Raw genomic sequence first — 27381 nt, 5'->3', positions numbered from 1 at the left:
GGTGCAGACAGGCCCAGTCACTGAGGGGTTAAGGTGCAGACAGGCCCAGTCACTGAGGGGTTAAGGTGCAGACAGGCCCGGTCACTGAGGGGTTAAGGTGCAGACAGGCCCGGTCACTGAGGGGTTAAGGTGCAGACAGGCCCGCTCACTGAGGGGTTAAGGTGCAGACAGGCCCGCTCACTGAGGGGTTAAGGTGCAGACAGGCCCGCTCACTGAGGGGCTAAGGTGTAGACCCAGTCACTGAGGGGTTAAGGTGTAGACAGGCCCGGTCACTGGAGGGTTAATGTGCAGACAGGCCCGGTCACTGGGGGGTTAAGGTGCAGACAGGCCCGGTCACTGGGGGGTTAAGGTGCAGACAGGCCCGCTCACTGAGGCGTTAAGGTGCAGACAGGCCCGGTCACTGAGGGGTTATGGTGCAGACAGGCCCGGTCACTGGGGGGTTAAGGTGCAGACAGGCCCGGTCACTGGGGGGTTAAGGTGCAGACAGGCCCGGTCACTGGGGGGTTAAGGTGCAGACAGGCCCGGTCACTGGGGGGTTAAGGTGCAGACAGGCCCGGTCACTGAGGGGTTAAGGTGCAGACAGGCCCGGTCACTGAGGGGTTAAGGTGCAGACAGGCCCGGTCACTGAGGGGTTAAGGTGCAGACAGGCCCAGTCACTGAGGGGTTAAGGTGTAGACAGGCCCGGTCACTGAGGGGTTAAGGTGCAGACAGGCCCGCTCACTGAGGGGTTAAGGTGTAGACCCAGTCACTGAGGGGTTAAGGTGTAGACAGGCCCGGTCACTGGGGGGTTAAGGTGCAGACAGGCCCGGTCACTGAGGGGTTAAGGTGCAGACAGGCCCGGTCACTGAGGGGTTAAGGTTCACACAGGCCCGGTCACTGAGGGGTTAAGGTGCAGACAAGCCCGGTCACTGAGGGGTTAAGGTGTAGACAAGCCTGGTCACTGAGGGGTTAAGGTGCAGACAGGCCCGGTCACTGAGGGGTTAAGGTGCAGACAGGCCCGGTCACTGAGGGGTTAAGGTGCAGACAGGCCCGGTCACTGAGGGGTTAAGTTGCAGACAGGCCCGGTCACTGAGGGGTTAAGGTGCAGACAGGCCCGGTCACTGAGGGGTTAAGGTGCAGACAGGCCCGGTCACTGGGGGGTTAAGGTGCAGAGAGGCCCGGTCACTGAGGGGTTAAGGTGTAGACAGGCCCGGTCACTGGGGGGTTAAGGTGTAGACAAGCCCGGTCACTGAGGGGTTAAGGTTCACACAGGCCCGGTCACTGAGGGGTTAAGGTGCAGACAAGCCCGGTCACTGAGGGGTTAAGGTGTAGACAAGCCTGGTCACTGAGGGGTTAAGGTGCAGACAGGCCCGGTCACTGAGGGGTTAAGGTGCAGACAGGCCCGGTCACTGAGGGGTTAAGGTGCGGACAGGCCCGGTCACTGGGGGGTTAAGGTGGAGACAGGCCCGGTCACTGAGGGGTTAAGGTGCAGACAGGCCCGGTCACTGAGGGGTTAAGGTGCAGACAGGCCCGGTCACTGAGGGGTTATGGTGCAGACAGGCCCGGTCACTGGGGGGTTAAGGTGCAGACAGGCCCGGTCACTGAGGGGTTAAGGTGCAGACAGGCCCGGTCACTGGGGGGTTAAGGTGCAGACAGGCCCGGTCACTGGGGGGGTTAAGGTGCAGACAGGCCCGGTCACTGGGGGGTTAAGGTGCAGACAGGCCCGGTCACTGAGGGGTTAAGGTGCAGACAGGCCCGGTCACTGAGGGGTTAAGGTGCAGACAGGCCCAGTCACTGAGGGGTTAAGGTGCAGACAGGCCCGGTCACTGAGGGGTTAAGGTGTAGACCCAGTCACTGAGGGGTTAAGGTGTAGACAGGCCCGGTCACTGGGGGGTTAAGGTGCAGACAGGCCCGGTCACTGGGGGGTTAAGGTGCAGACAGGCCCGGTCACTGAGGGGTTAAGGTGCAGACAGGCCCGGTCACTGAGGGGTTAAGGTTCACACAGGCCCGGTCACTGAGGGGTTAAGGTGCAGAGAGGCCCGGTCACTGAGGGGTTAAGGTGCAGAGAGGCCCGGTCACTGAGGGGTTAAGGTGCAGACAGGCCCGGTCACTGAGGGGTTAAGGTGCAGACAGGCCCGGTCACTGAGGTTCGCCAGGCTGCGATGGGTCCCCGCAGTTCCCGCAGCAGCCGCCGTGCTCACCGGAAGCAGCAGGGGGCGCTCTGCCACCACAAAGAGCTGCTGCTCGCCGGAAGCGCCGTGTTTTGGCGCGGAAGCGGAAGCTGTGAGAGTCAGCGGCGGCGGCGCACGTTGTGGACGGCCGTGAGAGCGAGCAGCCATGTCCCTCACCTGCTTCAGTAAGTGCGGCCTGCGGCTCGTCTGGACTCAGCTGACGGGATGAAATGTGCTGCAGGGCCCCTGCTGTAAGCTGGCCGTAAGGGGGTCTGCAGCTCGGGGGGCCCCTGCTACATGCTGTCTGATAAGGGGGTCTGCAGCTGGGGGGGCTGCTATAAGCTGACTGTAACGGGGGGGGGGTCTGCAGCTCGGGGGGCCCCTGCTATAAGCTGGCCGTAATGGGGGTTCTGCAGCTCGGGGGGCCCCTGCTACAAGCTGTCTGTAAGGGGGGTCTGCAGCTGGTAATGACCTACTCTGGTGGCAGCTTGTGGGGGTCCGCACTGTAAGCTGTCCGTCCTGCGGGTGGCTGTTAATCCTGTTTTAACCAGTGGAAGCGGAGCCGACCGCGTCGCTGGGGACCCCACGGGTGGGAGCCCCGTCCGTCCGCGTCGCTGGGGACCCCACGGGTGGGAGCCCCGTCCGTCCGCGTCGCTGGGGACCCCACGGGTGGGAGCCCCGTCCGTCCGCGTCGCTGGGGACCCCACGGGTGGGAGCCCCGTCCGTCCGCGTCGCTGGGGACCCCACGGGTGGGAGCCCCGTCCGTCCGCGTCGCTGGGGACCCCACGGGTGGGAGCCCCGTCCGTCCGCGTCGCTGGGGACCCCATGGGTGGGAGCCCCGTCCGTCCGCGTCGCTGGGGACCCCACGGGTGGGAGCCCCGCACTGCGAGGCGGCAGCGCTAATAGCCGGGCCACCACAGTGGAGGAGCACAATAATAAACACAACCTACAAACTCTGCAGACCTTGTCCGTGATCAGAGGTGAATCTAGAACCACGAGAGCCGCCACTGAGCCACCAAGTGTCTCCTCAGCCCTGCCTTCAGAGGGGGGAAGATTGTCTTCATCCTTCTCCCCTATCTCGGCGTCCTTCTTTGCTTTCCTTCTATGCTGGAGGATGAACAGGAAGGAGGGCGCACGGCCGTGGTGGCTCAGTCTTTAGCATTGGTTCCTTGCAGTGCTGCAGCCCTCGCTTTAAACCCTTCCAAGTAAGTCCTGAGTGGACTTTGTATGTTCTGTGATTCTGACTTATCCCCCCTCCAGAGACTGAAGATCCGGCACGGTGGCTCAGTGGTTAGGGCTGCTGCCTTGCAGTGCTGGAGTTGTGGGTTCAAACATGACTAAGGGCAACATCTGGATGGAGTTTTTCACCCTGCTGTTATGGTTGATGGGCTTTGAGCCGCGGACCCCTCGGCACTGGCGGACCCCCCGGCACTGGCGGACCCCCCGGCACTGGCGGACCCCTGGCACTAACAGCTGAGCCACCCCATGAAGGGAGTGTAGAATCAGGTGGTTGTGGCGCCATCCAATATAGCACAACATGGCACTATTGCCGGCTGCCCACGAGGAGCGCCACCGCCGGCTGTTTGGGGGAATCAGCTGCTTTTAGAAGCAGAAAAACTCTAAGTTTATAAACTGTAAACTTCTCACAAGTTTCTCGAGCTTCCGGCCGTGTTGTACTTTGTCGCTGCGTCACGGAAGAAGGGTCGCTAGTAGAAGTGTTACACGGTTACTACCACTTGGGCTGCATCCTCACATGTCTGTGAAGCTGATGGTGTCCAGCGGGGGCTTTCAGGCTACAGACCACCTCATGTGAGAGACCCCGTTGGACAGCATCCGCTTCACATGAGATTTGTAGCCCCTGCGGATGCAGCCTTAAAGTGACACGGTGGCTTTAAGAAATCTGGCCTGGCAGGAAGGACAAAACTGACTGCAGGGGAGGAAGGGGTTAATGCAGGTCAAGGGGAAAAAATCTTGCATAAATTTTCCCTCATGACAGTGGCCTGTAATCAGGTGGGTCCGGCCGCTGGAGGGGGGGGGGGGGGGGGGGCGGTCCGGCGGCTGGGGGGGGGGGGGGGGGGCGGCGGTCCGGCGGCTGGAGGGGGGGCATCCCGGCCGCACCTCGCCCTCCGCAGCACTTGTGTGCCAGAGCTGTATGAACCACCAGCTGTTACCCTGAGGGCTGCAGAGGAAGACCCTACAGATATCGCCATGTGTCACATTTACATGCTGCTGTCAGAGCGGACCGCTGTGATCAGCGTTATGCAGCTATTGCAGGCAGCTGTCCGACGGCCTGAATGTTCAGCAGGTGGAATGGAAACCAGGCGCCGCTCATCACCTGTACAGTGCCATCCCTATAACGAAGCCTGGTGGTGGAGCGTCATGCTGGGGGAGGGGAGACCGGTCAGGGTGGGTGGAAAGCTGGATGGACCAAAGTACAGAGATAATGACCACCTGATCCGGAGCAGAAGGGTCACCGTCCAACAAGACGATAATAATAATAATAATCTTTATTTGTATGGCGCCGACTTAGGGCGCCCACCCACTGGCGATTTTTTTTTTTTTCCCTGCGAAATTCGCAGCATTTTTTTCTCTGCAGGGGTCTATGGGACTTGTAATGTTAAAACCGCGATCGCGCAAAATCGCAATTTACCGCGAAATCGCGATTTTGCGCGATCGCGATTTTAACATTACAAGTCCCATAGACCCCTGCAGAGAAAAAAATGCTGCGAATTTCGCAGGGAAAAAAAATCGCCAGTGGGTGGGCGCCCTTATTCCGCAGCGCTTTCAGGCATGGATAAATGCAAAACAATACAACAATTGCAACAATGACCCTAAGACCCCAGCCAAGACCACCCAGGAGTGGGGACAACTCTGTGAATGCCCTTGAGGGGCCCGGCCAGAGCCCTGAACCCAATGGGACATCTCTGGGGAGACCTGACCATGGCTGTCCACAGCCGGCCCCCATCCAACCCGACAGAAGAACTACCCCCACCCCTTCAAAAGAAATCCAGTGGTGCAAACCTTGTGGCATCACAGCGCAGTAGGCTGGAATCACTGCCAATTCACCTAAGTGCTGGGCACCGGTTGGCAATACTTATGGCACTGCCATGTTAGAATGGTAGTTTAAAAAAATAAAAAAAGTGTACATTTGCAGACTTGTAGCTTCCCTCGTTCTGATGGGCGCTGAGTGCAGAACGAGGTGCAAATAAAAATGTACAAAGTGCCGGGGGCTAAGACCCTCCAAATGTTCAGGACCTTCCCCCACAACTCTGCGCTGCACGCTCCGCTCACACGGGTAGCAGTGCATTATAACTGCTGCTATACGTTGTGTGCGTGCGGATGTACCGCGTGCCGTGCGCACAGAATGACACGTCGCGTGCGAATATCTGCAGTGTAGATGCCGGATGTCTGATTGGCGTGGGCGTTTATGCCAGCCCGCTGGTTTCAATGTGCCCTTGTGCCACCAAATGTGTATTTCATGTGATCGCCCGTCACAGGGAGAGATCCTCCTGCCCCCGGGCTGGGGTTCAGCAGGGCAGACCTTTATAGTAGAGGTCGTCTTGTAGCATCAGAACACCTTGACACCCCCCCCCCCCCCCCCCTATAACCGCTGAGTATTTGTGCCGTTCTTCTTGCAGTCAGTAACGAGGTCACGGACCGGCCCTGTGTCTCGCCGCTATCTGGACACGTCTTTGATAGACGCCTCATCGAGAAGTATCTGGCTGAGAATGGGACGGATCCCGTAACCAATCAGCCGCTCAGTGAGGAGCAGCTGATCGATATTAAAGGTGGGTGCTTCAGGACTGTAAGGATGCGGACGTGTGACTTTATAAGAGCTCCTCAATGTGGTGCATCTGTGCAGATGGTTGGTGTAACCCCTCCTTGCTGTTCTGCTTTGTAGTTGCTCACCCAATTCGTCCGAAGCCGCCGTCCGCTACAAGTATCCCCGCGATCCTTAAGTCCCTGCAGGACGAATGGGTGAGTACTTTATATAGTCATGTCATCTCATCCGTGTCGTTGGGGGACATAGATATACTTGGGTATGGCTGCCGCTGCTAGGAGGCGGCTCTAGGCAGAACTGGACCCTGCTGCAGACAGCCCAGACGTCTTCCCCGGAGGCCGACGTACCGGCTCAGTTGGCACGGAATCATTTCTGTTTTACTATTTTCCATTTAGCCCGGGTATACGGGGCCGACTTATTTTCTTGTTCCCCACTGTTTCAGAGGGGGGAAGAGCAGTAAAGTGTAACCCAACTGCTTTAGGCACTTACCTCCATGGCATCTCTCCCTCACCCCACCTCCGCCCTAAAGGGGTGTGATAAGTAAAGTATGCCCAGTGAGTATTACCCCGCTGCCTCCATGCTCCTTTTTATTTTTTCCCTGAGGTGGATAGCCGTCCGCTTCTATCAGTGATTTGGGGTTTGTCACCCACTCCTTAGCGGCCTCATCCACCATACGTCTTTTAGGAGGAACCAACTTTGGGCCTTTACTGCACCCAAGTTCCCATCCCTCCCCGTTTAACACAATTGCATCCGACCCGCGATCTGTCTGCTCAGAGTACCAGAGGATGCCCTCTGCTCTGACAGCCCATGTTTTTACGGTACATTGGCAGCTTGCTGCTGACAAGATGGCGGCACCTCACATGGCAAACTACATAAATCTCTAGTTCCTGACTTCTAGACCAGCTAAGCTGCAGTTTGGGGAACGGGAGACTTAAGGACCTTTTACACGCAAAGATAATCTTTCAAATGATTGAAAGATGTAGCGATCTATTTGCATAAATTAATAGCCATTAACACTTTATCCTCTTCATTTGCATGTAAAAGGGCCCCTAGGAGCTGTTTTTCGGAGCCCAGTGTGTGATTAGTCACCCGCCCAGCTGTGCACACAGCTATATTGTTCTGCTCACGGCTTCCGTCAGAATACAATGTAATCTGCCGTCTCCTGTGGAGATAACAGCCTGCGGTCTACTGAGAAGTAAATGTTTGTTTACCTCTCAGTAGCTGAATGATGGATTTTAAGTTTACCTTAAAATCATCGTTCAAATGAAAAGTACCCGATGCTCCTCTCCTCACTCGTCCTCCACTGGCGGCTCCGAGCCTCCCCTTTAACCTGCTGCTGCAGCCAATGCCACAGCTCCTCGATCATCGCCGAGCCCTGTCATTGGCTGCAGCAGCCTGTTGATGGCACAGGCTGACTGCAGGCTGTAAACATGACGTCACCAAGTAGACTCAGTGAGGAACAAGCGAGGCTGTACGTTCTGTTGTGGCCTTTAACTCTGACAACCCCTTTAACTGGGTGTGGTTACCATGTCAGAGCCGGGATGTGAAGCCCTCAAGCATGGAGCGACCTCAACAACCCATTTTGCTGCTCATGCTGTTTCTGAGGTCGGGTAGAGCTGCTGCATGCCGGTAAGTCCATACAACGTCCGCTGCCCGTCCTTCACCGGCTCCCAGACTGAGGTGCACATATTTTCTGCACCCAGGATGCTCGCTGCGACGCTTCCCGCCTCTCTGACTGCCAGACGTTCTCTGAGGCTGTTTGCACATGGCCGAGAAAATTGTGCAAGATTTGTGCGCTGCGAGATGCGTGAATACGAACCACGTTCTTTGAGTGGAGTCATACTGGCATATTGTGGTGCAGGGAAAAATCACGGCGTGTCCGGTCTCCGGGCGCTCCCTCGGACGCCTCACCCATCACACAGCGTGAGAGGTGCATGCATTGAATGCCAGGATTACCCATTGAAAACCATAGGGAACTCTCTGGACCGCTACTTCCCTGAAGTGATGTGAGGCGGTTTTAGCTCAAACGCCTCACCTTCATGAGGACATCACATGTTGGCGAGCGCGCTAGCAGACCAAGTTTCCCAGCCCAATATCGCACTCGCCCATGTGAAATTGGCCTAATCCTGCTGTACAGTAGATCCCGCAAAAGGCCCCGATACCCGGATCCCGCCAGAGCTCACTTCATCCAGCTCCTCCTCTAGATGGGCATACTGGCGGTTTTGCCAAAGGCCAGAATTGCTGTGAGTAGTCCGCCTCGCTCTGCTCCGGACCAGAAGTAGTGGTCCAAACTATCCTCTAAAAGTACAGTCTTCTAACAGCCGCTAAGAAAAGTGGATCTCGCCTCTCAAAATGTTGTTTTTTCCTTGGTGCCCCACCGTCGTGTTTTTATTTTTTCATACCTAATTCAAATTTGAAGAAATCTCAACAGAGGGAAATCTCTGGATTCCTACCACATCAATGGTTGCTCCTCAAAATGGATGTCCGTCTCCTTGGATGGAGAGGGTTTATTTTAGACCCTGACAGCTGAGGTTGTGGGGTCCCAGGAGGAGTCCTCCCTGCCGGTTGTCCTAGACCTTGGGGCCATCCTTCTGACCCTTAGACTTGGAGCCCTCAGTGTAGCAGGTCATCCCGTTGGGGTCCAGACACAAAACCCAATAAGCGTAACCAGCCAGCAGCCACGACTGACTTGTGCAGCCTCGGAAAGTATGCAGAAGCTCATGTCCCGGCAGTTCACGTCCCAGGAGGGGACAAAGATCCTTATTGTGGATCTAAACATTTGTTTGGGGTCATAAATGACCTAATAAGACTTGGCTAATAAGTAGTATCAGGAGAGAGAAGAGCTGGAAGCCGTCAGTCCAGCCTCATGGATCTCCTCCTGAAACGCAGTTTGTACAGGGAGAAGTAGCTGGCAAGTGATGCAAAATTTTAAGTGAACCCTAAAAAGTGTTCGTAGCCCCATCGTCCTCCTGATCTACAACAAAACCTGGTTATCTTGTGTTTTTGAAGCGGAAGGGCATTACCCCCCGTCCGGTGGCATGAAGACTGACAGCTCTTCCTATTCACAAGAGGGTTGTCATCTGCATGCTGGGAGAGGCCGGCGCCGCCGCCCCGAGACTCAACTCTGCTCCGAGGCACCTTTATTGTACAACGCTAGACGGAAACCCTCATGAGGGCAACGGGCATCTCTGCTTCATACCACCTGTGGTCCGGGCAGCATCAATGTGATGACCGAATCCCTTTAAGGGCAGTGTAGATGTTTTGCCTTCATGCTAACTCCCTGATTGTCTTTCCATATGTAGGATGCAGTAATGCTCCACAGCTTCACTCTGCGGCAGCAGCTTCAGACCACCCGCCAAGAACTCTCCCACGCGCTGTACCAGCATGACGCCGCCTGCCGTGTCATAGCCCGTCTTACCAAGGAAGTAACGGCCGCCCGTGAAGGTATTGCTTCTAAGACTCGTAAATAGTGCTATGATCGGTCAGCAATAATTGCACAGTGTAAACACCCCAAAAATAAAATTAAGCATGAATGACTTATTTTAGTTAGGAAAGGGGTTATCCCAAAACTGACTTATCGGCTATCCGTACCGCGGGTGATGAGTCCCATTCAGCGATATTCTGAATAAAACACGCCGTTGGGTATTCTTTTTTTCCGTTAAGGGAGCCAAAAAGGGGGAAAAAATGTTATATATCTGGGATGAAAACCACCCGGGGGCCGAAGCTGACAGCCCTAATGGCCAATACTCAACTGTCCCAGAAAAGAGTACAAGTGAGGGGGCCGCCTGCATTAGAGGCTGTCAGCATCCGTCCCATCGCATGAAGCTCGATTGTCTTCCCCTCCAGTAGAATGACCGGCACCGTGCCTAAACCCAATACAAGTCACTGGCTCCGTCGGACCTTCTTGGTGCCTCGTAACAAGGAGCTCCAGTGCTCGTTTTTGCATTCCAACACCCCAACATAAAGTTCGAAATTGAATCCAGCCCAACTGGCACAGTGGCCAGACATAGAACACGCATGACCCCATCTATGTTGGCTACAGAAAGCTGCTGCTTTCATGTCAAAACCTTACTAAAGGGTGATTAAATACGTTTTGGGCTAACCCCTTTAAGTATCAGTTATATTCTTACACTCTCAGGATGTTTGGAGGATCTTATACAAATACATTGCACATACAGGAGCAATAAAATGTGCCGGCCTGCAGCTGTAGGGCCCGCACACGCCGCAGTGTTATGGATTTAGGCCCATAATCCACTGCTCCCGGCCGGCTACAGGTCCATACTCTGCCTCCGTGGGTGAGATCCTATAAGACCGCATGCCTGTAGTACCTCTACACATTACCGTATGCCTCATACTGAAGAAACTGCCACATTCCATTTACTGTAAGATATGTTGACTATATACATCGTAACGGTTTTTCTGGTGTCTTTTGGTTCACAGCTCTGGCTACACTCAAGCCCCAAGCTGGGATTTCTGTGCAGGCCAACCCGACTCCTCAAGCAGGGGCCGCAGTAAGTAGATTAGACCACTTATTTATCCTTTTGTGGGTTTGTGCGCAGCTTCTTTAACTTCCATTTCTGAATGACACTTTCTTGTCCGTGTCATTGGGGGACACAGATATTGGGTGTAGCTCCTGCCACTAGGGGGTGGACAATAAGCAAAGAGTTAGTGTCTGCAGGCGGGGTATAGCTGGTAGGAGGGACTGAGCGAAATAGGTTTTAGCTTGGTGTTGGTAGGAGGCCAACCTTCCTGCTCTGCGGGTCGTCTCTGCTTTTATCTAGGAATGGGGGATAAACTAACTTACCTGATTGTCCTAAGTGGGGCAGGCGAACAGTGCTGCATCAGACATGCTATTAATCCCTCCTCCACCAAACAGCGCCAACTACTCAGATTCCCACTAGACATGGGGTCACCGCTCCCTCATCCAGCGATCTCTCACTACTACGTGACAGGTGCTCAGGTGGGAAGGATGAGGTAAGTATGGCGCCACGATTTCCTAATTGCCTTTATGGGTGGTTTGGACCTTCCCTCCTAACCTTTCTGGGGTACACCGGGTCTGCTTGCACTTCCCTTCCTCCAGGTGGGTCTCCCCGTTTAGTTTTATTGTTTGTGCCTGCTGCGCCATTCTGGCCGCCACTTGCTGCCTTGCACTTATCAGCCGTCTGTCCGTCAGCTGAGTGTTGCAATTGTTTCTCCGAGCAGGGCATGAATTTAGACACCCCCCCCCCCCCCCCTCCCCAACTCCTCAGGACTGTGCGGGAGGCTGAACTTCCAAAGATCATGCGGTCGGGGGTGGGGCGTACTTCCGTCAGGCGCGCTGTCTGTGCTTGATCCCCTGTGGAGCGAGCTGGGTAGAGGACCAGACTAGTTTCTGCAGCGGATGCTCCCTGCAGAATTAATGGTCACTTCCATTTCTGCTCCGCTTTGCTAATGAACTAGTGGAGCGATAATCATGCGGTGTAAATGCCAAAACATCGCTCGCTATCTGTGCATGCGCTGGATCTGTGGCTTCTTGTTTCATCGCTCGCTATCTGTGCATGCGCTGGATCTGTGGCTTCTTGTTTCATCGCTCGCTATCTGTGCATGCGCTGGATCTGTGGCTTCTTGTTTCATCGCTCGCTATCTGTGCATGCGCTGGATCTGTGGCTTCTTGTTTCATCGCTCGCTATCTGTGCATGCGCTGGATCTGTGGCTTCTTGTTTCATCGCTCGCTATCTGTGCATGCGCTGGATCTGTGGCTTCTTGTTTCATCGCTCGCTATCTGTGCATGCGCTGGATCTGTGGCTTCTTGTTTCATCGCTCGCTATCTGTGCATGCGCTGGATCTGTGGCTTCTTGTTTCATCGCTCGCTATCTGTGCATGCGCTGGATCTGTGGCTTCTTGTTTCATCGCTCGCTATCTGTGCATGCGCTGGATCTGTGGCTTCTTGTTTCATCGCTCGCTATCTGTGCATGCGCTGGATCTGTGGCTTCTTGTTTCATCGCTCGCTATCTGTGCATGCGCTGGATCTGTGGCTTCTTGTTTCATCGCTCGCTATCTGTGCATGCGCTGGATCTATGGCTTCTTGTTTCATCGCTCGCTATCTGTGCATGCGCTGGATCTATGGCTTCTTGTTTCATCGCTCGCTATCTGTGCATGCGCTGGATCTATGGCTTCTTGTTTCATCGCTCACTATGCATGCGCTGGATCTGTGGCTTCTTGTTTCATCGCTCGCTATCTGTGCATGCGCTGGATCTGTGGCTTCTTGTTTCATCGCTCGCTATCTGTGCATGCGCTGGATCTGTGGCTTCTTGTTTCATCGCTCGCTATCTGTGCATGCGCTGGATCTGTGGCTTCTTGTTTCATCGCTCGCTATCTGTGCATGCGCTGGATCTGTGGCTTCTTGTTTCATCGCTCGCTATCTGTGCATGCGCTGGATCTGTGGCTTCTTGTTTCATCGCTCGCTATCTGTGCATGCGCTGGATCTGTGGCTTCTTGTTCCGTGTAAATGCTCCATGTTCAGCGCTTCACATAGCGGCGAAGTCTGTTTAAACGCTTTGCATGCGCGCTAACGACCTTGGCATGACTTAAAGGGGTGGTCTCGCGAAAGCAAGTGGGTCTATACACTTCTGTATGGCCATATTAATGCACTTTGTAATATACATCGTGCATTAATTATGAGCCATACAGAAGTTATTCACTTACCTGCTTCGGTGCTATCGTCCTCGTCTCCATGGTTCCGTCTAAATTCGCTGGCAGCTTGCTTTTTTAGACGCGCTTGCGCAGTCCGTTCTTCTCCTTTCAGCACGAGCCGCTTCAGTGTGCTCCCCTCTACAACTCTTCTGCGCATGCGCAGACGAGCTGTCGCTGCTCGGGAGCGCGCTGGAGCGGCCATTCTGTACCATCCTCTGTTAGAGGAAGGTGCAGAGCCGCCCAGCTGTCCCGCCGTCCTGCCGCCCAGGTAAGTGATGGGCCGGGGGGGGGGGGGGGGCTGCGGCGGGGGGGGGCTGCCGCTGCGATGGGGGGGGGGCTGCGCCGGTTACCTGCTGCCTGGTGGTGGGTGACTGGTCGGCCGTGTTCACTCCAGGGGTCCGGTCGGCGGCTGCGGGGCGTCTGGTTGTCAGGGAGACACAGCTGGTAGCGTCTCGGGAGCGCGCACGTCGGGCTACAGCAAGCGACGGGAAAAGAGCCGGCGGCCATCTTGGGAAAATTTTTATAAGTTGCTGAAACGCTGGAACGGTAAGTACAAACCAGCTAGAAAAGTCATTTACAGGGGGGCTTAGTAATGTTTGCTTAATTAGGGGGACTGGGCAAAAAAAAAAAATCCACTCCTGCCTCGAGACATCTCCTTTAAGCGCTTGTGCAGTCGTTGAGTCATCCCGTGTAAAAGGGCCTTAAGTCACATCCGCCATACAGTCTCATTAACTCCTCCATTGAGGGACTATTTACACTGCGGTTAATCTGAGTCCCCCAATGAATGTGACGAGAAAGGGATTTTACGGCTAGTAACAAATCCGTTTTCCTCTATTGCAGGGTTCAGCAGAGGCCATGGACTTGGGAGAATTGGTGGGAATGTCTGCAGAAATCATACAGAAGGTAGGGATTTGAAGCAGATTAACAATTTGCCTGCCTCCACTTCTGCTTGTTTTATGATGGTTTTATTATCTGTTTACGCAGCTTCAAGACAAAGCGACTGTGCTGACCACGGAGCGGAAGAAGGTAAGGGACCGCCTTAAGGACCTGCATACACTAATGGACTCGATGAAGATCAACCTTGGTCCCTCCAGGCATTTGTGCTCTTTAAATTGATTCCTGTCTTGACAAATCTGAGGAGAGCCCATTGGAACGGACCGTACGCAGCGCTCAGCCGCGCACTGCTGCCCCTTTGATTTAGTGATTGGTGGGAGTTTTGGCACCCGGATCCCTACAAATCAAAACGTCAGACGTGGCTTTATGACTCTCTTTTTACAATGACCGCCACCCTTTAGAGATTCCCCTTGTAACTCAATACGTACATTTGTTTAAACAATGGGGGCCTGTGTAAAGGCTGCGGTTGTCCTGGTGGGCTCACGCATACAGCGATGTGACAAGATGGCTACTTCACCAACTCCAGATGAGCAGCATAGATGTACTGCATACAGTGTTAGATGCTCATTTACTACACCGCCGCCGACTGCCACGCCGCCGCCTACGTCACTGACGGCGGCTAACGGCTCATCATTTTCTCATTTGTATTTACCGCCTGATAATTTTCCTTTTTTTTTTCTTCCTCTTTTCTGTCCTTCTGCTGTTTATTTTGCAGCGGGGTAAAACCGTCCCAGAGGATCTGGTCAAGCCGGAAGAGCTCAGCAAATATCATCAAGTTTCCTCTCATGTGGTGAGTGCTAATAATCGGCAAGCTTAGGACTTGGGTGCCATCTCTTAAAGCTGGCCATACAGTTTGGATAAGCCTTTGTCCTGCCGTGTGCGCGGGCCCTTAGTGGGGAGAGGGGAGTAAGCTGCTGAAAGACCTTGAGAACGAAGTGCCACGGGCTGCAGTTTTGCATGCCTGATTCTTCGTTTCCCCAACATCTGCCATCGTGTTGGCACGACTTCCCACTCCCCCATAAACATTAGATGGTCGTCAGGTTCAGCCATCATTCATCTAATATGTATAGGCAGCCACTGCTTTACACACGGCTGCAGTGCTGCTGCCTATCTAATTGCCATGCCTTATCAAACTGTTCTCTGTAACGGGGTTCACACCCGTCATGGAATACCTGGATATGTCATGGAATTTGTTCTGAGTCTTACTAAGAGTCAAATCAGTGGGTTTTGGGTTTTTTGTTTTTTTTTCACCCCTATCACTGAGATGACTTTTACTTGTATTTAAGTTAATTGATTGCAGTTCATACACTAAAGATGGCAGGATGGTTGGGGAGCGACAGAATTTTCTACCCTCAAAGGTATAACTATTATGTTATAGCCCCTCATACTGAGAAATAGTTTGCTTCGCATCAGTTAGGAGCATAAGCTATTTGCACTTAGAGTTAGGATTTATCTCCTTAAACTCCTGAATTAGGGCACTTGGTTATTCCAGGTAACCTATTTTTCGCTATAAGTGAAATTGAGAGTCTATCACTTATTTTAGTCGTAAACCGCTCATGATACTCTGTGATTCGAGACAACCTTGTCATCTTACCATTATACACAAAGACCTGATCCAAAACTTGAGTACTATATCTCCTGATGATCCACAAAGAATATGTGGTGAAACGCGTAGAGTCTAAAGTACTAATTTGAGTCTAAAGTACTATTTTTCGCATCAACTGCTTAATGCAGAGAGTCCAAAAATACTATTTTATTGAGTCTAAAGTACTCGCATCAGAGTCTAAAGTACTAATTTGAGTCTAAAGTACTATTTTTCGCATCAACTGCTTAATGCAGAGAGTCCAAAAATACTATTTTATTGAATCTAAAGTACTCGCATCAACTGCTTAGTGCAGTGAGTCTAAAAACACTACTCTCTCATATATCAACTGCTAAATGCAGATGCCGCACCATCCCAGAGTCTTGTATTTAAAACATCTGGAGAGAAATACACTACTAGCTTGATTTATCTAAGGTTGACCCTTAGCATCTATTTGGCTTCTGAGTGTTCTACAAATATAAATGTTGGGTGATCGCATTATAACACCCCACAAAATCCTGTCCATATAGGACTTGGAACTCTAATTTGCATTGAACGGTACATGCTCAATGCGAATTACAAAAGAGACACTCATTCAACAAGCCTTTTTACAGAGACAGAGTGGAGCCTTGAGGTCCTACAAGACTCCAGTAGGCTCTTGTACCAATAAATGAGCCTGTTGAATTACCACTCTGGTTCTGTTGGGGTCTTTCTGAGTTTCACTCTAGTGGAGTGTTTGAAATAATATTCATCGAGTATCATAAATCCAGGTGTTGCGGGTACCGCCATTCTCCGTGACTTACCTTACCTGGTTTTTTGTGTTTGTATGTTTGTTAGTGTAGTGCCCCCTTTTTTCGTATTTTAATTGTATCTTATTAAAATTTGAGTTTTTATATAAGTCACGTCTGTGAATTGGGAGCGACAGAATCAAAGCGGCTGGTTTGTCAAAATATTCCAAGTCGTTTTCTATCTGAGAGTAGTCTGTTTAAAAAAAAAAGAAAACAAAAAGAAAACTTTTGGCGCCCTGGCATAATGTGATGGTTGTAGTGCTGGTCTGGATCCTCCGATGTTTAGGTGACTACTGCCACCTAAACATTACAGATTTGTTTAAGTGTCCCTCTGTTTCGCAGTGTTCTGCATTCATGGGGTGTTTTTTTCCCTCTCTTCTGCCGTATGTAAGTAAATGCTTCCTTTGTGTGTTGCAGGGATTACACAGTGCAAGTGTTCCTGGCATCTTGACTTTGGACTTGTGTCCAACAGACACCAACAAAACTCTTACAGGTGAAAAATATTTGCTTTTAAGGTCATTGAAACTCGGGCTGGTATGATAGAGTTCCTGTGATTCTGTATTGGGCTGCCTGTCCACGGGCGGCAATCCGCTTGCGATAAATCACCCGTGGATCATGCTATGAAAAGCTTTCCACAGGCTAACTATGCAAAGTGCACCCTGATGTCCATGAGCGAGAATCGTAGTGCTTCTCCACTGGTGGGATTGAAGTCGCGGCATGCTGCCGTTTTCCATGGTGAGCCTGTCAGTGCTTCCTGTGCGCTCGTCATTACCTGTAGCACAAGAATGAGTATTGGAGTAACGTTGGGGGTCGCTGGCCATTCACTGCCACCTGCTAGAGCTGTGATTACAATAACAGGGCGGCTTTGGTCCAAAAATTGCACCATGACTTTCCTGTATTATGCAGCTCGCCTCCATTCCCTGCAGTATCAGGCATGACTGACTTACAGTTGTGGAACTGTTGTTGGAAACATAGTAACAATGTTATAATGGCCGCTCCGTAAAGCAGAGGCTAAAAAATGCTTTCTGCACATTCAATGATATTTTGGCATTGTGAAAAGCCTTTTGCTAATAAATGCGGTTAATGTAGATCTTGTTCCACAGGTGGGGCCGATAAGAGTGTTGTGGTATTTGACGCCATGTCTCAGCAGATCCTTGCAACTCTTAAGGGTCACACGAAGAAGGTCACCAATGTTGTGTTTCATCCGTCCCAGGTATTGGACTCGGAGCTCCTGATTAGGCCTAGATTGGTCTTTCAGGCTATAAACGTAGACTTCCTTCCTTCTGACTGGCTTCCCATGTATGTTTGTGCATAAACCCCTGTATTTCGTAGGAGTTGGTGTTCTCTGCCTCCCCGGATTCTACCATACGGGTCTGGTCTGTTCCAGACGCTTCCTGTGTCCAGGTTCTAAGAGCTCATGAAGGAGCGGTGACGGGCCTAAGTTTGCATGCCACTGGAGACTATCTCTTGAGCTGCTCCGATGACCAGGTAATAAAACACACGTCTTAAAGCTCTGACATTGGTTTTAAAGAGAGAATGTTCCTTTAAGTAGTTGCGCTGCCTGGCGTCTCACTGCTGGTTTCTTTCAGTACTGGGCATTCTCTGATATTCATGCAGGACGTGTTCTCACCAAAGTAACAGATGAAACTTCAGGATGTGGTAAGTTTCCCCCCCCCCCCCACCACACACACTTTTACATGATAGTTTTGTAATCTTGTACTAAACTGGGATGTTCCCCCTGCAGCTCTTACCTGTGCTCAGTTTCATCCTGATGGGCTCATTTTTGGTACGGGGACCATGGATTCTCAAATTAAGATCTGGGATTTGAAGGTAAGTTGTTAGTAGGTTGCCACTGAATTCAGACTGAGAACTTGAAGGGAATTGCCCAAGTTGTTTTGTATTTTACAAAAATGGGCCATAAACCACAATAGAACAGATGGAGATATAAGGGACCCCCGCCGTGTTCAGCATTGCTGCTCCAGCTCTTCCCCGGGACGTCATGCATTCATGCTGCCGCAGCCTGTTTACAGGATGTCAGTCGCTACAGCAGCCTGTAGACTAACGGGCACAGAAGATGTGAGTGTGTGTCTGTTATTAGTCACATGTTTAAACTCTGTACTGCATGTAAAACGCGGATCATGTCCTTTACATTCTGTAGATCATTGAAGCAATCTATGGGGAGAAGTGGGCTGTGAATCACCTGACCACGTGTGGCGCCCCCTGCTGCTTCCCACTGAACTCATAGCAAGCACTCCCATGATTGTTTATGTAAATGAGCTCGCCGTGACGTGTATGAAGATGCCCTTCATTTACTTCAGAGAATTCTGTATGCACTTGGTGCCAAATTCAAAGTTCTGTAAATTTTCATGGCCTTCAGAACAAATGGTTTACTCTCTTCCCATTGCAGCCTTTTTTCATTGCGAGACTTTTCTCTGAAACCCCCGCTGAGTACATCGGACCCCCGCTGCACTGACAGCTGATCCATCTGCGATCAACTAGTCATGACTTACTCTGAAGATAGGTCAACAACAGTATTTGTCTGAAAAAAGAAAAAAAACTAACTTTTAAACTTTTTTTTTTTTTTTTTAATCTTACTTCTGGGAGATGACCTGACAAATGGCAGTTGTGGCTCTGAGGCCCCTCTCACACAGGCACTTGGCAAAACGCCACGATTTTGATCCCTGCGTCTTGTCGTGACTTTACTTTAGTCTTCGGCCGCAGGTTCATCTGGCCGACCGTGTTTTAGCACACCCCAGCACTGGAAAGCACGGTTCAGCGCCGCGATTGAACACATTTCTATGAGGCCTCATTGAAAACAACGGGAGCGTTATACCGCCCATGGGAGAGGCCTTGGGCACTGAACGTGTGGGACAAAAGGGATATTTTAATAGCTTGGATGTGGCAGTCCTGTCTGCCTTGTTACGCTTTAAGTGAAGAACTAGGTAAGGGTTTTCATTTTTTAATGTACATTTTCAAAGCGAGAATTTCACTTGCCGCCGGCCTCCATGGAGGAGATGGCAAGTGGGAGTAAAAAGAAGCCTCCTCCTTTTGTCTAACCACTGATGTCTAAGTCGCTGTTAACCATGGCATCTCAGGGGTTGGCAGTGTTACACAGCCAACCCGAAGCTTCCACCGTGACGTGGGACTGTTCCCCCCCCCCCCCCCCCCAAGCCACGCCATCACTTTCTGAAATGAAGCAAAGGGGAAGGGGTGGCTTATCAGGATATTCCATCACTTTCTGACTGCGGTTCCAGTTTCCAGAAACCCAATGAATGTGGAGAATGGGGGCGCTGCGGTCTCTTCTGCTTCCCATTGCACAGCAGCACTCTGACGCCCCCTGTGCCAGGGAACCTCAACACATCCGAGTGTCGGCCGTCACTTTCTGTGATGTGGAGAGCCAGAAGTTGTCTTGGCTGAAATATCATTAGTTATTAGATGAAGCCTCTAGCTCTCTTATTAAATGCTGTCGTCTCAGCCTTTACTACCTTCTGAGATGGGGCTTTGCATAGCTTGAACTGTAAAGAACCCTTTCCTTTGTAGATACCTAAATATTCTGTTTCCCCGGTCTTTTGTGCAGTCCATGGGAGGGATAAATCCTGAGCCGGCTCTTTGTATTGCAGGCGCATATAGTAAATGAGATTATCTCCCTTCCAAACCTGCTTTTTGCCTTTCATTAGAAGAGGAAAAATGTTTAGTAAAATACAGCACCCCTGTCTTATCCCGCACCCCTGTCTTATCCCGCACCCCTGTCTTATCCCGCACCCCTGTCTTATCCCGCACCCCTGTCTTATCCCGCACGTGCACTAATCACCCCTCGGCCCCTTGCATCCCCATTCATTCCATATTACTGACAGTGCAGGTACATTTGGTCAGTCCAGTGCCTCTCTTATCAGTCCACACAACTTGTGCCGAACCCCGCAGCCCCTCACCACATGCTGAGACTTTATGTACTGCTTATCTGTCAGTCAGGTCTAGGTGTGCGGGGGGCCGACACGCTGGTTGGATGGTTCTTGTGTCCTATGTGTGAGAAGCCTTGTTGGGGCTCGCGGCACCCTGTCGTTTGGGTGTGATACAATTTGTTCTGTACTCGGCCGGCCTGAAGTAACACTGAAGTATTGATGTTCTGACTTTGTGGTCTTTTAATAGGAACGATCAAATGTGGCCAACTTTCCTGGACATTCTGGCCCCGTATCATGTGTGGCTTTTTCAGAAAATGGGTATTACTTGGCGACGGCTGCTGATGATTCCAGTGTGAAGCTGTGGGATTTGCGGAAACTGAAGAACTTCAAGACGCTGCAGCTAGAGGAGGGGTACCAGGTATCAAATCCTACACTTCCTCTACAGTCAATCAGATTTCTCATATGGCCATAACAAAGCCTTCTGTTTTATTAAAAGGGCATAAGCCTCTCCTGGTATATTCATAAGCCATAGATGTGTGATGGGTGCAGATCCCAGAGTTTGGACCCACACCTTCCTCTAGACAGGGGTTCTACCCCCAACCCCGCCACCTATCCGATGCCACAGAGGCTGTGAATGGAAGAGAGGAGGCCTGGATATGGAAACGGCTTAGCTTCAATGTTTCCAGAACTTCCGTAGAAGTGAATGGGAGTCGCGGACGTGACGTAGCGCAGCGCACTGATGTTTTGGGGTGGTTTTTTTTAAAGCTGCCAAATTACAATCCGCTCCAAGAACGTCTTTCTGTTATCCGGACGAGGCTGTCGGAGCGCACAAGTACATAAACCCATCACACCCAGAAGTGTCTAAGGGGATACCCTTTTAACACTTTCCAATCCACTATTGGACGTCTTCCGACACAATCACTGAAGCCAGTACAGCTACAATGTCGGAGACCTCAGACGGGGTATCTTTACACTATTTTACCGGTTGCTTCAATGCGTCCCACCGTGTACTTAAATGTGATTGTTCCCGGAAAGAGCCATAAGGTAATCTTGTAGATATGAGACCTTTTACTGGCCAACAAACATACATGATGTTACAGCGAGGTTTCAGGTTATCGACCCTTCATTAGGATGGCACACCATCTAAACGTTCACACAGACATTTGAGACTTAAAGGGGTTGTCCCGCGGCAGCAAGTGGGTCTATACACTTCTGTATGGCCATATTAATGCACTTTGTAATGTACATTGTGCATTAATTATGAGCCATACAGAAGTTATAAAAAGTTTTTTACTTACCTGCTCCGTTGCTGGCGTCCTCGTCTCCATGGTGCCGACTAATTTTCGCCCTCCGATGGCCAAATTAGCCGCGCTTGCGCAGTCCGGGTCTTCTGCAGTCTTCTATGGAGCCGCTCGTGCCAGAGAGCGGCTCCGTGTAGCTCCGCCCCGTCACGTGCCGATTCCAGCCAATCAGGAGGCTGGAATCGGCAATGGACCGCACAGAAGAGCTGCGGTCCACGAAGACAGAGGATCCCGGCGGCCATCTTCAGCGGTAAGTATTGAAGTCACCGGAGCGCGGGGATTAAGGTAAGCGCTCCGGTAAACTTTCTTTACTTCCCTGCATCGGGGTTGTCTCGCGCCGAACGGGGGGGGGGGGGGGGTTGAAAAAAAAAAAAACCCGTTTCGGCGCGGGACAACCCCTTTAAATAACACCAATCTGAGCAAAGAGACTGATGAATCTGTACTCTGTGTATAGATTGGCGTTATTTTAAGTCTCACAGTTGAGTGTGAACATTTATTTAGATGAAGAGGAGTGTCGTTCCCCCCCCCCCCCCCCCCCCCCCCCCCCCCCCGTCCGCATCTGTAGGTTATAATGGTGTGCCATCCTAACTAGTTTCACTAGCCTGATTTAAGGGTCAGTAAGAAGAACCTGAAAGCTCGCTGTAACATCATGTATGTTGGCCAGTAAAAGGTCTGATATCTACAAGATTAGTTGGTTTCTCTTCCTTAGGACAATCACACTTTACCGGCTACCACTATGCCAAGCCTTTTTTTCCATAGCCTGTAGTTACTGGCGTTAGCCAGCAGGTGGTGCAGCTGTTTAACGGCAGGAACAGCAAGTGCCCCAGGAAACTCTCAATCCCATTGGCTAGGGCTAATAGTGTTGACCGTATAGTTGCACAAAGCATTAATCTTGTAACACCTTGGATTAGGCCATTGTTTTTTAGACTTCGGAGTAATTTAAAGCTCTGCCAGTAGCTGCGTCTCCGGAGCACACAGGGTCTTATGTGGCAGTATATAAAGAATACTTCTAGTAACGGCCGGAGTGGAGCTTCGGTTTCCTTTTTTCAGCATAATGTGGCTCTCGGTAAGAGAAACAAAATCTTGTGGATTTACCTTGTTAATTGCCAACAAGTGATGCCGGTGATCTTTGGAGCTACTTGGGCCTCTTCACTGGGCTGATGGAACTATCTTTAGAGACGTGAACACAAGTGCGGCGGCACGGGGGGGGGGGGGGGGGGTATTTTACATTAATAAAGTAGCAATAACCTGAGTTTAGAGAGTAAAGGCCCATTTACACGGAGCCATGATCGCTCACACAGTCTGAGTGACAGCTTTGCGTGATCATTTTGCATAAACTATTAGGGAGCTACTTAATGGCTCATTACTGTGCAAATGAAGCCTTAGCTGAATGCAGTTAGTAGCCGGAGGGCTCTTATCAGCTTTCAGCTCCTTTCTTCTCCAATGGGTGACAATGCTATCAGCACTCCCCGCCTAGAAATGATAGGACCGCACAACGACTTTCAGGTTGGCCTGAATTTAACGATCAGCCAGCAGTGCACGACGGGCGCTCATTTAGACGCAACGATTATCTTTAAAGCTATCACTTTTTAGCATTTTTTTTTTTCATTGCTCAGTGTAAATGGGCCTTGAATCTCACTTGTCCACGGATGAGTGATTTTCTTGGTGTAACTCTTAGTTCTGCTGACTGAGACGCTGCTAAACCTTTTCCTTCTCTTCACTCACCTGCAATCTCTCGGTTGTCTTTCTGAACAGGTGCGATCGTTAATATTTGATCAGAGTGGCACATATCTTGCCGTTGGAGGTACCGATATCCAAGTCTACATATGCAAGCAATGGGCAGAGGTGTTACACTTTACAGGTTGGTTTCACGGTGCCAATAGGCTTATGGAAGGGGTGGTCTTTGTCTTTGGTTGTCATCCAGCCTTTCGCATTGTTTCTTTGTCGTCCTTCTAAAGGTTACATTTCTATTTTTCTATTGATATAAAAGCGCAGGTTCCTACGGCGTCCGTGCTACGGTAACAATGACTGTACTGTAGTCTGCTGGTTATGATTATATTGATAACAGATTTTATATAGCCTGTTTCACCCCCCCCCCCCCTTCCTTTTTTGTTGATCCGGTGGAAGGAAAAAAAAAATACCCCAAGCAGCCATTTTGCTCATTTAGAGGAATAAATTCCTTCCCGACTCCATAATGGTAATCAGAATAATTTCTGAATCAACCTTTGATAGTTCGTACCTGCCTGTATACCCGGATCACCGACCCGCTGGTCACCTAATGTCTATATCCTGTAATATCATAGCGCTCTAGAAAGGCATCTAGTCCCTCTTAAACTCCTCTATGGATTTTGCCATCACCATGTCCTCCTTTTAAATTATAGACAAAGGTTATAACAAATGCAGTTCTGGCATTGTAACTGTTTAAATCCCCCTTTTTTTGTCCTTCCCTCTTTCTCTCTCTCCATGGCATTCACTATCCTGATATCTTAATATTGCTATAATTGGCCCTTCATGCAGGCGACAGCAGCCATTGTGGTTAATGTTTATTGTGTCCACTCTTTTGTGAAGGGATGGATTTGTATTTTAAGATGTTCTACTTTTATGATTTGCTGTAGCCCCTAAGAACACTTGAACGCGCAACCTTTTGGTCCTTCTGTATTATAATATGCAGCATTACTCTAAAAGCAAGACCCTTTCCCTTTCCCATAAACAACCAGTTTTCTGAACCTTCTCGCTTCAACATAAAGACAGGGGGGATACAGAAAGGCAAAAGTACAAACATTACAGAACCACGGTTACATAGTAATCAGCTGATGGAGCAGGACCCTCACCCCTACTGTTTCCAACAAGCTTACATACTACAAGTAATGGGGTGATACAGAAAGTAAAGGGCTGGAGATGGGCGCGGTATGGCGAGGTGGAAAGTGGGGGATGCTATACACACAGACAATGGTCAGACATTTGGCCGTGTGACGACAGAATCGGTATGACTGCAGGGGGCCGTTGATGGTGGCTAGCAGGGATTGCAGTCAGTAGGTCAGGGAGCATGTTATCAGGGGGGTACAGAGGGGTTTGTTTAGGGGATGCGGTATGCCTCCCTGAAGAGGTGCGTTTTTAGAGCACGCCTGAAGTTCTGCGAGTCCTGGAATGCCCGGGTAGCCTTTGGTAGTGCGTTCCAGAGGACGGGTGCTGCTCTGGAGAAATCTTGGAGGTGGGAATGAGAGGTTGGAATTAAAGGGGCGCGCAGTCTGGTTTTGTTAGAGCGGAGAGCCCAGGCTGGGTGATGGATTGAGATGAGGGAGGCGATGTAGGGGGGCGCTGCACTGTGGATGAGGGATACAATATAGGGGGGCGCTGCACTGTGGATGAGGGATACAATATAGGGGGCGCTGCACTGTGGAGGGCTTTGTGGATGAAGGTAGCGAGTTTAAATTGAATTCTGTATTTGCCGGGCAGCCAGTGCAGTGACTGGCACAGGGCAGAGGCGTCCGAGTAGCGGCTGGACAGGAAGATGAGCCTGGCTGCTGCATTCAGGATGGATTGGAGAGGGTAGAGTCTGGTGCGGGGGGCCGATCAGCAGTGAGTTGCCCTCATCCACTCTCGGATGGATTATTACAACAGTGGGCGTTTTTAGAGTGTCTATGGTGAGAAAGGGGCAGGTTCTTGCAATGTTCTTGAGGTGCAGCTGACATGTTCGGGCCAGAAATTAGATGTAGGGGGTAAAAGATCGGAGTCGAATATGACCCCAAGGCAGCGGCCATGCTGGGAGTTATAGTGCCGCCACACACTGGGATAGAGATGTCCAGATGAGGTCGGTTAGTGGAGGGCAGAACACACGAGCAGATCCGTTTTAGGTAGAGAGAGGACATAGTGTTAGAGACAGCGGACAGTCAGTCAGTGGTGTTCTGCAGGAGCTGCACTGTGATGTCACAGGAAGAGGTGTATAGCAGGGTCTCGCCAGCTTCCAGCCCTTCTATGAAGCCATCAGAACAGTCCTGCATTATGAGAGTACGCAGCGCCCCCCAGCAAGGACCCCATTAATGATCGTCTATATAAAATCAGGCCAGTAATAGAGCATCTTAATGCCAAGTTTGCCGAGACGTTCACCCCAGAGAAGAACATTTCTGTAGAGGAGTCCGGGTACATTTTATAGGGAGGCTTCGATCCCACCAGTAGGGCGTGACAATGTACAAGCAGTGCGAGGTTTCATCAGAATTACCACCTCTACCCGGATAATCTTGTTCAGGATGACAAAGAACAAGACCACCACAAACATGTCAACCGCGGAAATGAAAAACCGTGAAAGACAGGAACGTGTGGAGAACATTGATGCATGGAGTGACCGAAGGCCGGATGCGACTGAACGGATAATCACACCAGTGCTGCGCTGCCAGAAGAACTGCGGCATGTGGCACTGTTAGTGGGGCTATTCTGTTACTGCTTGGGCAAATTCTCATAAGGGATGAGAGCCAGGCGCCATGCAGCGCCAACCTATTGTCTGGTATAAGGGCAAGAGGGACGTCCTTATACTGAGCACAACACAAGGTCCTAGCTGTCCCCCCTGCCCAGTACGAGGTACCAGTACAGAGACCCCCAAGCCAGACTGGTGCCCTGACTACAACAGGTACATGGGAGGGGTTGACCAGTCTAATCAAGTACCCGGGCCGTACAAGGTCATGCAGAAAACAAGGGTGTGGTATAAAGTACTGTCCGTGCCCATCATGCAGGTGGCGCTGTATAATGCCTACATGCTACATCCATGTGCTGGCCGGAGGGGCAGCTTTCTTGAGTTTTAGGAGGAGGTCGTCGAGGCCCTAATTTTTGGGGACTAGAAAGGGGCGAGTCTAGTACTTCTGGAAGTGAGGCCACACGTATTGTACCAGGGTAACACTTTCCTACCCACACAACCCGCCTGTACATAAAAGATGGCTTCATGATATACCGGACATCCCGGGAATTATAATTGTACTATTGTGTTGAACCAGCGTTCTGATTTACCCCGATGGACTCGGCACACCTTGTACATAACCTGCTGCTCCTTCTGAGCCCTGCAGCGTATAGAAATGGCAACAATAAGCACCATTACTTTTCCTATAGGGAAGGCAAAACAGATTTCAAACCACTCAAATACTTGGCAAAGCAGTAAACCTATCTGAGCCAAATCATGCCAATCGTGGGAAAATGTAGCCACTCCTAAACCAGGCTGCTTTGAGGTAGAAGTGGCATTTTGGGTTGCATACAGCTGGTCCCCCATCTCCCCAACCTTGCAGCTCCTCATACCCTGCTCTCTCTAAGGCCATTAGAGCTGTCGCTCAGGGAGATGGAGAGCGTTTGAGGTCAGGACATGGCCCTGTTGGACAACTCCACGTGCACACATGGCAGATTTAACACTATTCCGGTCACCCCTGTGAATGTTGTTGGTAGGAGCGTGACCAAAGAAATGGCTCAACAGTTTTGTGGGGTCAGAACTGCTGACAGATTCCCCTTAACCGTCCTCGTCAACAGAACATGATCTTGAATCTATCTTACCAGCATTATTGCAATGTTGACAAGTGGGCGGTGCTTAAGTTAGACTTCTATTCCGTGTCCATATTTGTAGCCTTCTCTCTCAGTTGACATGTATCCCCGGTGGTAATTCCTGCAGGAGTGATGGGAACGTGATTCCTTGTGTACTAAACCTCTCCATTTCCTCCTCCACAGATCACAGTGCGCTCACAACAGGTCTAGCATTTGGCCAAAATGCTAAGTTTCTGGCCTCTACAGGGATGGACCGGAGTCTACGTTTTTACAGCCTTTGATGTGGTATTGTGGACATCTGCCAATGCCGTTGACACCACACCGTTAACTTGGTCTGCGTAACATGCATATGAGGTGTAATATGTCTGTACTGTGTGGTCGGTAACTGAACTATTGCAGATAGTAACTCCTAAGATGCTACCAGCGCCCTTCTAGCTGTACGTGTCTCTACAAGCTCCGCCTCCCTCATACTTTTATTCTTGTACCTTTTTACCTGTGTTTTTTTTCCTCCCACCTCTTTCCTTTATGAAACCAGTTTCTCATGAGCTGAACTAACCTCGTCGTCTTCAGTCATGTAAAGCAGTTTTGATCAGTTTCTATTCTCCTGCATTTGGTAATGTTTTATTAAATTAGTAATAAAAGTTGTAAAAGTCATTGCCATTTGGTTCTTCAATGTTGCTGAAATAAAACAATTTTGGTGGTAAGAAAAGTTAAGACCCTTTTGAGAACTCAATTCTGAAATTTATTGACCACTTAGAGAGAAGTTTTCCTTACATATCCAACCTGATTAAGTGTAG

At 50.8% G+C, this 27381-nt stretch overlaps 1 protein-coding gene across 1 annotated transcript; it reads left to right on the top strand.

Annotated features, from left to right (window-relative positions):
* The first annotated feature begins 2180 nt into the window (after positions 1-2180).
* Positions 2181-27238, top strand: PRPF19 (pre-mRNA processing factor 19). Its single transcript, XM_066587889.1, has 16 exons — positions 2181-2335; positions 5789-5938; positions 6052-6128; positions 9234-9375; positions 10372-10442; positions 13444-13506; positions 13588-13629; positions 14213-14287; positions 16285-16360; positions 16971-17080; positions 17200-17355; positions 17457-17526; positions 17612-17697; positions 20014-20184; positions 22823-22928; positions 26768-27238. Exons 1-16 carry the CDS (start codon positions 2317-2319, stop codon positions 26863-26865), a joined length of 1512 nt encoding a protein of 503 aa, XP_066443986.1. The 5' UTR covers positions 2181-2316; the 3' UTR covers positions 26866-27238.
* Positions 27239-27381: the final 143 nt, after the last annotated feature.

The sequence above is a fragment of the Eleutherodactylus coqui genome, chromosome 13 (assembly GCF_035609145.1).
Source record: "Eleutherodactylus coqui strain aEleCoq1 chromosome 13, aEleCoq1.hap1, whole genome shotgun sequence".
NCBI classification, from domain to species: domain Eukaryota; kingdom Metazoa; phylum Chordata; class Amphibia; order Anura; family Eleutherodactylidae; genus Eleutherodactylus; species Eleutherodactylus coqui.
This window is presented reverse-complemented; position numbering and strand designations above follow the sequence as displayed.